We start from the raw sequence: 10,111 nt of genomic DNA, 5'->3' as shown, positions 1-10,111 counted from the left end.
CCGCGGCGCTGCTGGACCTGCGCGCACTGGCGGCGCAGCTGGAGGCGCGCGGCGCGGCGGCGCGGGCGCGGGCGCGGCGCGCCGTCCGGCGCGCGGGCGAGCTGCGCGCCGCGGCGCTCGCCTGCGCGCAGGCCCAGGCCACGGCGCTGCGGGTGATGCTGGGCGCGGCGCGGCGGCTGCGCACCGCGCGCGACGCCGTGGCGGGCGAGGAGGGGCATGGCAGGCTGCTGCAGGCCTTTGCCGCGCTGACCGCGCGGCGCTGCCGCCTGCTGGACGCGCTGGGGGAGGCCTTCGAGCTGCAGCCCAGCGCAGGTGGGCTTGGAAGGAGAGAGAAGGGATGGTGGTGTGGGGGCGAGGAATGGGGGGCGGCGACGGAGGGACGCCATGGCTCAGCACAGGTTGCCTTCAGGGCTGCTGCTGCCGGCACTCATGTCCTCCATGTGATTGTCCCGCAACACTGCTTCTCGTGGCCAGTGCAAACTTTACTCGGACCATCTGTTCTGTTCTGCCCCTGCACTCCTTACACACGGCACACCTGCTTCCCATACCCCGACGACCACCTCTTAAAATGAACGGCCAAAATCACAGTGATGGTTGCACGGGAGCCGTCAGGCGGCTACCTGGAGGAGCGGCTGGAGCGGCGCTGGGCGGGGTCCTCGGCGGGCGTGGCCTCGCGCCACACACTGCCGTCGCACCCCTCCCTGCTGGCCCCGGGCCTGACGGCGCGCGAGGTCCAGCTCAGCATCCTGGGGCGCACGCTGGACGCGGGGGTGTGGCGCAAGGCCTTCCTGGCGGGCGGCTACGACGCCGACCCGGGCGAGGACCGCGCGGCCAGCGTGGCCGCCGGCTACGCCGCGCAGGTGGTGCAGGCCGCAGCGCGGTACCTGGGCGTGCCGCTGCGTTACCCGCTGCGCCTGGAGGGGTCCACCTCCGGCATCGCCAGCGGATACGCGCCGGCGGGCGGGTGGCGCCCCGCCCCCGCCCCGGCCCCCTCCTTCTTCTCGGGCGCGCCGGCGGCGGACCCGGGCGCGGCAGACGCGGGCGCGGAGCTCCAGACCTACCCGCTGCACTGCACGGGCGACCGGGACCGGCCCAGGTTCGGCATCGCAGTGTACCTGCTCAACAAGGACGTGGCCCAGCTGCTGCAGGCGCACGGCATGAGCGCTGGGGGACCGGGCCACCTGCTGGCTAATTTGCACAAGCTTCTGGCCGCGGCCAGGAGTGCAGGGCTCTGTTGACGGGCTGGGATTGTTGGGGAAGGCTCAGGCCAGGAGCCCCAATGCCGCCATGGCATCATTGTTACCCGGGCCTGGGCCCCACCCCCGACCCGCGTGTTGGGGGCTTGGGCCGCGGGCCCGCCTGATGAACAGGCGCCTGAAGCCCGTGCATGGCTGTGTGCCTTTCGTCATGGCATGTAATGGCCCTGTCTCTGCCGGCTTCCCTCGAGGCAGAGATTCCGGAACAGCCTTCGACCCGGGAAATCGATGCCGGTGGGGTTGTTTGGGGGGCGCCGGAGCAAGGAAGAATCTACACAACGGCAGGACCTTATTCAGTAGATTCGCCCAGCTACCATCATCCAGACCATTAATTGTGATCTGCCTCAGCGCATCGATCCGCAGTCCCCGGTGTAAAGGCGACGCTCATACTCAGTCTCACCCGGCCGTTCGCCTTCGCTGTGCGGCGAGGAAGTGGGTCCCAGACCTGTGCACCTCTCGACGCCGTGTGAGACAGCCGCAACTCGGTTGATGCATACACAGCTCCCATGGGCTAATTGCCGCCTGCAGCTCGCCAGCGATGTGGATGAGGACTCCGACGGGCCGCAAGGCATCGTGGGCCGGCTCTACCACACCGCCAGCTCCCATCCCGCCGTCCGACAGAACCTACAAACTCTTACATCCAGGTATGCGTGGTGGGGTGGCTGCGAGACGTTTCATGTCCCAAAGTCGCGACACATTTGACCGTCATCCCCCATGTTCCCCCGTAGGAAACTCTCCCTTCCGGCACTCGCCGTGCAGCATGTTGTGAACAAGCGAGGTGAGATTCAGATCCCTGAATGCTTTTTACCGTGCATCGATTCCAGGGAGGGGTCGGTAGGCGCAGGCATGCCCCTGCCGCTCCCCTAGTCGACTCGCCGACCGGTCGGATGTCACGTCGCCCGCCCCCACCCCCCACCCCGTAGGCCCCGATGCGCTCATCGGCTGCATCCCCGGCGAGACCAAGCACGCGGCCAAGATGCTTGAGCTCTGCACCGCGGCCTACGACGCGGACGAGGTCCTGGTCTGCACCCTGCCCGTGGCCGATGTGGTGCTGGTCCCGCGTGTGCCCGCCGTGGCCCAGCGCGACGGCCTCTTCTTCGTGGTCTACGCCACCAACATCCGCGCGGTAGAGCTGTGCGAGGCCCTGCGCCGCGAGGCCAAGGTCGCCGTCGTGCTGGACGTGGACAACACGCTGATCGACGCACACGCAGTCACGCTGAGCGAGCGCGACTGGGCGGCCCTGGACTGGGTGGACTGCACGGTCACCACCCAGTCTGGCAAGCAGGTGCCCGCGCAGTGGGCGCGCCTGAACCACTACGACCCACTGGCCGAGGAGGTGTTCCTCATGCACTGGCGCATGAACCAGGTGGACTGCACCTTCCACGTCCGCGTGCGGAAGGGCTGGGCCATCTTCCGCAGCTTCCTGGCGCAGGTGGCTGAAAGGGGGGGAGGGGTTCCCTCCTTTGGGGATCCATCGGTGGCATGGCAAGGGTCACGCCCCCCTGGAGCTCTGCACCTCCCTTTCACTCCAAACCCCCTCCTGCTCAGACTCCTCCCAACCCCCACTGGCACTCCCCTCCCCTCAGAACGAGGACCGCTTCACGACCTTCATCTGCTCCAAGGGCAAGCAGGAGTACCTGCAGCTGCTCTGGACCTTCCTGGACCCGGACGGGGAGCTGATGCCGCGCTCGCGCTGGCCGACGCACATGACCAGCACCTTCCCCGACGTGCTGCCCGCCGCGGCGCCCAAGACCGCGCTGAGCGCGCTGGGCTGCGCCAGCGTGCTGCAGCCCCACGTGGCCACGCAGCTGGCGGCGCCGGTGGTGGCCTTTGACGACTCGCGCTCTGCGTACTACGAGGACTACGAGAACAGCATCCTGTACGTGGAGGAGTATCGCCCCTCCGACGTCGCGGCCTCGGACTCGGGGTCGGTCCTGCGCCAGGCCACCGCCTGCCTGGACGCCTTCTGGCAGGCCACCTGCACGGAGGAGGGGGCCTTCGCCTGGCAGGCTGCGCAGTCCTTCGCCTCGGCCCTGCTGGCCACCGTGCGCCGCACGGCCATGGAATCGCCCGACGCCATCGCCTACCTGCAGCTGCGCTGCCGCAAGCAGGGCGAGGTGCTGTGGCACCAGTTCACCGCCGAGGCCGTGTTTGATGGCCGCAACTACATCCAGGACGAGGCGGAGGAGGGCGACCCAGGCGCCGGGGCGGGGGCGGCCGGCGCAGCCGGCGCGGCGCCCTCCCCCGCCCTCGCGCCGCCCATCGTCCCGCCCTGCTACGACGGCGCGTCGGTGCTGTCGGCCGGCGAGGGCGACCCCGCCGAGCGCCTGGCCGTGCTGGGCCGCCTGTGCAGCGCACGCGGCGGCGAGCTGGGGTCGGGCGCCTCGCTGCTGCCCAGCGAGGACGACTCGCCCACCGCCGGCAGCGCCTCGCCGGGCGACGTCCCGGTGCTCGGCGGCGCGGCCTACGCCGGCCTGGCGGGCGGCGCCCAGCCCCTGGCTGCCGCCCAGTGAGGCGCAACGGGGCGTGCCTGGGAGCCGACCCGGCAGAGTCCGCGTGCCTCGATGGCGCACGACGACAGCGATCATGAGGTTCCCTCCCGCATCCCGGCGGCGGCGGCCGACGCTCGGCGCCCGCAGTCCCTCGGTGTGCATGGCGCCACCACCGATTACCGGCCCCCTGCCGGCGCCGGCGGTGTGGGAGCTGCAGGGCTCCCCCTTTTCCACCATCACGAGGCTGAATGCCACTCAATATACATCCCCGGCCCCATGTTGAACAAGCATGGTCGCCCGCCCCGCCCAACCTTTAGGGCAGGAGCCCCTTTCCCCCTCCCCTTCCCGCGCGGCTGGCCATCTGCCAGCCCCAATTGAAATCCCGTCCCCATATGCTTGCACTTTTGCGTCCCACCCCTTGCTATGCGACGGTGGGGCGGAGCACACATCCCGTCCCGGCCCCACACATGCCCCTTGTCCTTCACTGCCCTTGCGTTCCGGGCGAGCCGTCCACCCACCGTGTCTTTGCTTTGCAGGAGTGTAAACTGCCAAATAATGAAGAGGTCACTGCTCAGCCTGCACTGGAAGGGCCGGAACTGAGCAACCGGGTCCATGCCTGTTGGGAACCCATCAGCCAGGGTGAGAACGCGCAGATCTCATGCGCGGAAGTCGGCATGAAGTGCGCGCATCGGCGATCGCGGGATCTCCGATGACCACATGCGTGGTGTCGCCCTGGGCTCCTGGCCTGTAAAGTGAAACCCTAGTAGCGCAGCCACCACACGAGTCGAGCATCATGGACGAGGAGAACCATCCCCTGCTCGTGCATGCGGGGGAGGATGAGCTGTGGGACGCGGTGGAGGAGGGGGTGCCGGGCGCCGATCGCACCTTCACGGTGAAGAGGCTCCTGGAAGAGCACCCCACAGAGGTCCTGAGAACGCTGCAGAAGCGCAGCGTGCGGCGCGTGGCGGAGTTCCTCGTCGAGGTGGGATCGGGCACCCCAGATCCGAGGGCCTGGCCTGGCCAAGGGACCGGCATCCGTACCGCCCCCGCCAGCATGGATCAATGTCAGAATGCGGTGAGGACATGGCTGGATACCCATGCGAGCATTTCCACACCCTCCCTCCCCCCTTGGCGCAGGACCACCTCGTCCTGGGGCGGCTGGGGGACGACTCCATCCTGACCATGGGCTCCGACAGCCCCACCCTGGACAATCCCGAAGAGGCCTGGCTGCGCTTCCTGGGCGCCTCAGCCTCCAAGAAGAAGCAGAAGAAGGGGCAGCATGGCTGGAGCAGCACCATCCCGGTGCTGGCATACAGCATCCGCGTGGAGAATGCTGCCGCCCCCGACCAGGACGGCCTCCTCCAGCCCCTGCTCAAGCGCTGGCAGGGGGCCGGCTGTGGCATGGATGTGTTTGCCCTGCCCGCTGTGCAGGCAAGTTGAGGGGATTGTGTGCTTCAGGGATGAGAGATAGTGGCTGTAGAGTTCTGGGGATCTTTCTGGATTTGATCCTGCAGCGACCCTCCCAGCCGCCGCAGTCCTTGTCACACGAGTGCCTCCCACTCCGATCCCGTCGCGCTCTGCACAGGCGGTGATCGACTGGAAGTGGACTTCCTACTGCCACAACCTGCTGCTGGTCGAGCTGGCCTTCTTCATGCTCTGGCTCTGCAGCTTTGCCGTCTTCACCGTTCTCTTCCAGGTGGGCGCATGGGTGGAAAGCGGGGGATGAGGGGCCAGCGAAGGTTCCAGGCGAATTGATTTGAGTTTGCGGGGCGGCACAGAGCCGGCAGGACTGCCCCCGCAACCCTCTGTGCTGGATACTGCCGTCCCCCTATCCCTTTCCAACATGAGATTCCTCCCCAAAACTCTCGTCTCACCAACAAATACACAAGTGGATGACTCATAAATTACCTGATCCTCCCAGGACGAGGACACAAGCCTGAGCCTGCGCGAGCTGGTGCAGACGGCGCGGGGACGTGGCACGGTGGCGGCGGACGTGCTGGCGCTGGTGGGCATGGCCCCTTTCCTGGCCATTGAGGGCGCGACCCTGGCGCACTACGGCCCCCGCGGCTGGGCCAGCCTGTGGAACCTGCTGGACTTGACCACCTACGGCCTGCAGGCCTACATCACCTTCCTGCACCTGGGTCGCGTCACGCTCAAGGCCGGCTGGCTGTCGGTGGCGGCGGCGCTCCAGTGCATCCTGCTCCTCTTCCGCCTCCAGTACTTCTCCCGCGTCTTCAAGTCCACGCGCTTCTCCTTCGTGGACGACCTGAAGGAGGTCATGCATGACGTCAAGTACTACCTCGTCTTCCTGCTCCTGGTGGTGGCTGGTTGGGGCCTCGCCCTGCACATCCTCTTCCGCGAGGACCAGGAGGAGCACAAGGAGTTCAGCACCTACCCGCTCACCCTCCTCACCATGGTCACCTGGCTGGACGGCGACGTGGAGCTGGACGGCCTGCACAAGAGCCACAACCCAGTCACCGCCTCCCTGCTGGGCGTCGGCTTCGTCTTCGTCATGGGTGTGGTGCTCATGAACCTACTCATCGGCATCCTCACCGCCAGCCTCGAGCGGGTGACCGACAACGAGGGCCTGCGCATGCTCCTCTCCAAGGCCCAGGTCATCGATGAAATCGACAGCACCCTGCCCAGGTGCTGGGGAGGAGGGGCTGTTCTTCGGTGATGGGGAGGGGGAAGGGGTGTGTCTGGAAATGGTGTCTCGGTGTGGTTCAGGGAAGCATGTGTGCGCATGTGATTTCAGAGTTGAGGGCAAGTCGGATGTCGGGGGAAGGGGTGGAAAGACAGCTGTGGAACCCTTGCATGTGCAAATGTGTGTGAGAAGGAATGGAATTTTGGGACTCCCTGCACAAGATTCAAACAGCATGTGAACCGGGCAGTGCAGCTGGTGAGGATGTAAGCAACACCTCCTACCCTCATCCCCAAAACACACAACCCATAATATTGCAGGTTTGTGGAGAACAAGTATCCCCACCTCTATCCCAAGTACCTGCATGTCCTGCGGGTTGACCCCGGGAGGCTGGACCACGTGGAGGTGGCCAGCGTGTGGGGCAAGGAGGAGGAGAACGAGGCGGGGACGGAGAACATGGAGGCGGGGGAGGACGGCGAGGAGGGCAAGGACAAGGGGCCGCAGGGGCTGGAGCAGAAGGTGGACGACCTGAAGAAGGAGATCCAGGAGCTGAAGGATCTCATCATGTCCATGCAGCACACCGCCACCGCATGAATGGCTTGGCGCGGGTTGGGAGGGCCGCTGCAGGGGCAGACTGTGATTATGCTGGCTGGCTGCCGAGGGGGGGGCGGGCACTTCATTACTGATCATTAAGTGCAGTGGTATATGTTGAAAAGCTTGGACGAGGGGTGATGTCAATCCCGCGGTGAACCTGAGTGCGGGAGGATGCAGTGCTGACTTCAGGGAGGGCCGCATGACGCCGCCCGTACGCGCGCGCACGTGGAAAACCTAGCAGTTGCGCTCCTGGTCCGCGTAAGGTGCCCTCAGCGTGGCGATGTACGAGCAATCATTAGCATACCTTACCAGCTCATACTATCAACAGGATCACTTGGTCAATGGCATAGTCCCTGCCACACAGGGGGGATGGCCAGCAGGGAGCTTTTCGCTGATTGGACCCTTCGCCAGCTGCAGGCAAGGGGACTGCGGCTATGCTGTCCAGATAGCACACTACGTTCTAATGCATTACAATGTTATCCATGTTCAACCACGAAAGGCCACTCCTCCCACTCCTCACCCCTTGATGCCCAGGAGTACATTGACGAAAGTGGTGGCAATTCTGCCAGTGCGAGGAGCAGGGAGGATCTCATCACCGAGGCAGCCCGCATCTCGCAGCTTGCACAGGAGGTGTGTAGAAGTCTACTGCGTCTATTTGGGAACCCGCTGGCACACATCAGGGTTGCACTGCCTGGTGTTGGCACCACCTAGTCCAGCACCCTTGACCAAGTCTGTGGGTAGTGCCCCTGATTTTCTCACTTCCAGCACACAGCCACTCGCCCATGCCAGAACACCAAATTGTTCCACCTGAGCATCTGCATCGCAGGCAGCCGGGAAGTCAGTCCAAGCGCCTGCTCCCCTGCCTGGCCGGGGCCCGACCGAGTTCTTCCCCGGCATAGGCAGCGAATCAGGGCCGCCACCCTTCCCACAGGCACAGCCGCCGCCCCTCCCCCACGGTCCAGGCCCGGCGCCGTATGGCGGGCCACCCATCCCTCGCGTCGGTGGCCCGGGTCAAGTCCCTGCGCCCATGCCCCCGGCCGGTGGGCCCGGGAAGAAGGCGTTTATCGTGGGCATCAACTACCGGGGTCAGCGCGCGGAGCTGCGGGGCTGCATCAACGACGCGCAGTGCATGGAGTACATGCTGCGCACACGCTTTGGCTTCTCCCAAGAAAACATTCTGCTGATGACGGAGGACATCAGGGACCCAAGCCGCCTGTGAGATAGGGGGTGGGGAAGGGGGAAGGGGAAGAACACTGCTTGAATCAGGAAAAAGCCTGGGTGCAGACTATTCCGGTGGCACAGGCAGTGCCCCATGCCTCAAACGAGAGAGCTCTCTCCCCTGACTGACATCCACAACACACAGGCCCACGCGGTACAACATATTTTGCGGCATCCAGTGGCTCACTTCAGGGATGAAGCCGGTGCGATAGGGAGCAGGAGGATTCGGTTGCATGTCCTTGGCGATGCAGCGCCCTCTTGAGCCAATGCTTGGAGGGTGAGGCTGGGGATGGGTCTGCCCGGAAGGGTCAGGATTGGCAAGTGAACTCCCACATCAAATTTCCTTCACCCGCTTCCCCTTCACCAGGGGGATTCCCTGGTCTTCCACTACTCCGGTGGGTACGTGAGCAGTGGGGAGCGTGGGCATGGACAGAGACACACCCATGTGCTGTGTCACCGCAGCCCGGACCCGTGCCCCACCCAGCTCCACCTGCCTGCCCGGCCACAGGGCATGGCAGCCAGCAGCCTGACTACAGCGGAGAGGAGCCGGATGGGAAAAACGAGACGTTGTGCCCCTTGGACTTCCAACAGGCCGGCGAGATTGTGGACAATGATCTCAATAGGTACCTCATTAATCCCATCCCTCAGGTAAGGTTGAAGGGGGTCCAGGGTCGGTGCATGGTGTGCAGAGGCCTCCATGAGGTTCCAGCAGCAGGGCAGACAAGGTTGGGCCTCTTGTCCTGTGTCTTCTACGCATCAACACTCAGCCGCGCTGCATCTCCCAACACCACAACTCGCCCGCCCCTTGCCCTTTTGCCCAGGGCGTGAAGCTGCATGCCATCGTGGATGCGTGCCACTCGGGGTCTGTGATGGACCTGCCCTTCTCTGCCATGAGCTACAACGGCGTGCCCCAATGGAGGAGCGAGTACCAGTGGCAACCTCGCGCCCACAAGGTGCCATTGGGTTCAAGCTGGATACTTGCCGGCAAGGTCGAGGGGGGTTGGAGGTGGATGATTCTAAAACGGTATGCCCTTGCAGTGAGAGTTCGGATGCAAACCTCGCAGGCTGGGTCGTAACTATGGTCCCATCCTCTCAATGCGTTCCAGGGCACGGCAGGCGGCTTTGCTGTGCAGATCGGGGCGTCCACGGACTCGCAGACTGCGGCAGATACCACCCAGCTGTCAGGTGACGGGGTTTCGGCAGTGGCGATTGGGAAGCAAAGAGTGCTGTATATCCACGTGGAAGATATGCTTGCAAGTGCAAATTGGCGGGAATTACGCGACCTGTTTGCTTTCGTGGTACTCGATCTTGCATCACAAAGCATATCAGTGCGCCCACTGTTTGGGCATGTGCTCAGGGTATACGTCCACAGGAGCAGCCACGTATGCCTTCATCCAGGCAATAGAGCAGCGAGGAACGACCATGACGTGAGCAGGGCTTGGGGCTGTTTTGGAAGGGTGCTCGTTGCTGTGATAGGGTTTTCGACCTCACCAGGCATCAGCGCTGCTTGTCCACGGCAGTCAGCCTTCCTCGGCTCAGGGAGAATGCAGGCTGTGGGCCCTGAGGCTGATCATACAGCCCTAGTTCTCCCTGTTTTCCTCCAAGGTATGGCGAGCTGCTGGTGGCCATGGACTGGACGCTGCACCACGCGCTGGGAGGCTCCTCGGGCGGCGGTGGCGGCGGCCTCGGCGGATCCCTGCTAGGGGGAATGGGCGGCGGGGGCCTGACCTCCATGCTTGGGGGCATGCTGCTGGGCAACACCGCCAACTACCAGCGGCAGCAGCCGCAGCTCAGTAGCGTGTACACCTTCGACCTGGGCTTCAAGTTCTCGCTGTGAGGCGGGGTCGGGATGTGCCGCAGCTCCGCCCAGCAACCTACTGAGAGGCTCCTTAGACCTCTGACGAGGACGC

General features: G+C 64.9%; 3 protein-coding genes across 3 annotated transcripts in view; all 3 read left to right on the top strand.

Annotated features, from left to right (window-relative positions):
* The window catches only part of F751_3138 (hypothetical protein), a gene marked incomplete at both ends in the record, with an annotated part of 2,817 nt that extends 1,579 nt beyond the window's left edge, over positions 1–1,238 (top strand). Inside the window, 2 exons of the mRNA XM_011399006.1 lie at positions 234–312; positions 589–1,238. Coding sequence (XP_011397308.1) covers positions 234–312; positions 589–1,238 — 729 coding nt within the window. The remainder of the gene's footprint in view (positions 1–233; positions 313–588) is intronic.
* A 732-nt stretch (positions 1,239–1,970) lies between these two features.
* F751_3137 (hypothetical protein) lies at positions 1,971–3,769 on the top strand (the record flags this gene model as incomplete). The annotated part of the gene is made up of 3 exons (XM_011399005.1): positions 1,971–2,034; positions 2,180–2,688; positions 2,843–3,769. The coding sequence occupies 3 exons, from the start codon at positions 1,971–1,973 to the stop codon at positions 3,767–3,769; spliced, it is 1,500 nt and encodes a 499-aa protein (XP_011397307.1).
* Positions 3,770–4,541: 772 nt separating this feature from the next.
* On the top strand, positions 4,542–10,038 carry F751_3136 (Metacaspase-1; the record flags this gene model as incomplete). Its single annotated transcript, XM_011399004.1, has 14 exons — positions 4,542–4,730; positions 4,886–5,173; positions 5,334–5,444; positions 5,670–6,394; positions 6,710–6,803; positions 7,518–7,623; positions 7,946–8,198; positions 8,347–8,404; positions 8,569–8,596; positions 8,710–8,849; positions 9,023–9,154; positions 9,308–9,386; positions 9,574–9,628; positions 9,807–10,038. 14 exons carry the CDS (start codon positions 4,542–4,544, stop codon positions 10,036–10,038), a joined length of 2,490 nt encoding a protein of 829 aa, XP_011397306.1.
* Positions 10,039–10,111: the final 73 nt, after the last annotated feature.

This window comes from Auxenochlorella protothecoides (genome assembly GCF_000733215.1).
Source record: "Auxenochlorella protothecoides strain 0710 unplaced genomic scaffold scaffold33, whole genome shotgun sequence".
Lineage (NCBI taxonomy): Eukaryota > Viridiplantae > Chlorophyta > Trebouxiophyceae > Chlorellales > Chlorellaceae > Auxenochlorella > Auxenochlorella protothecoides.
Note: the sequence above shows the minus strand (reverse complement) of the source record. Positions and strands in the feature narration are given on the sequence as shown.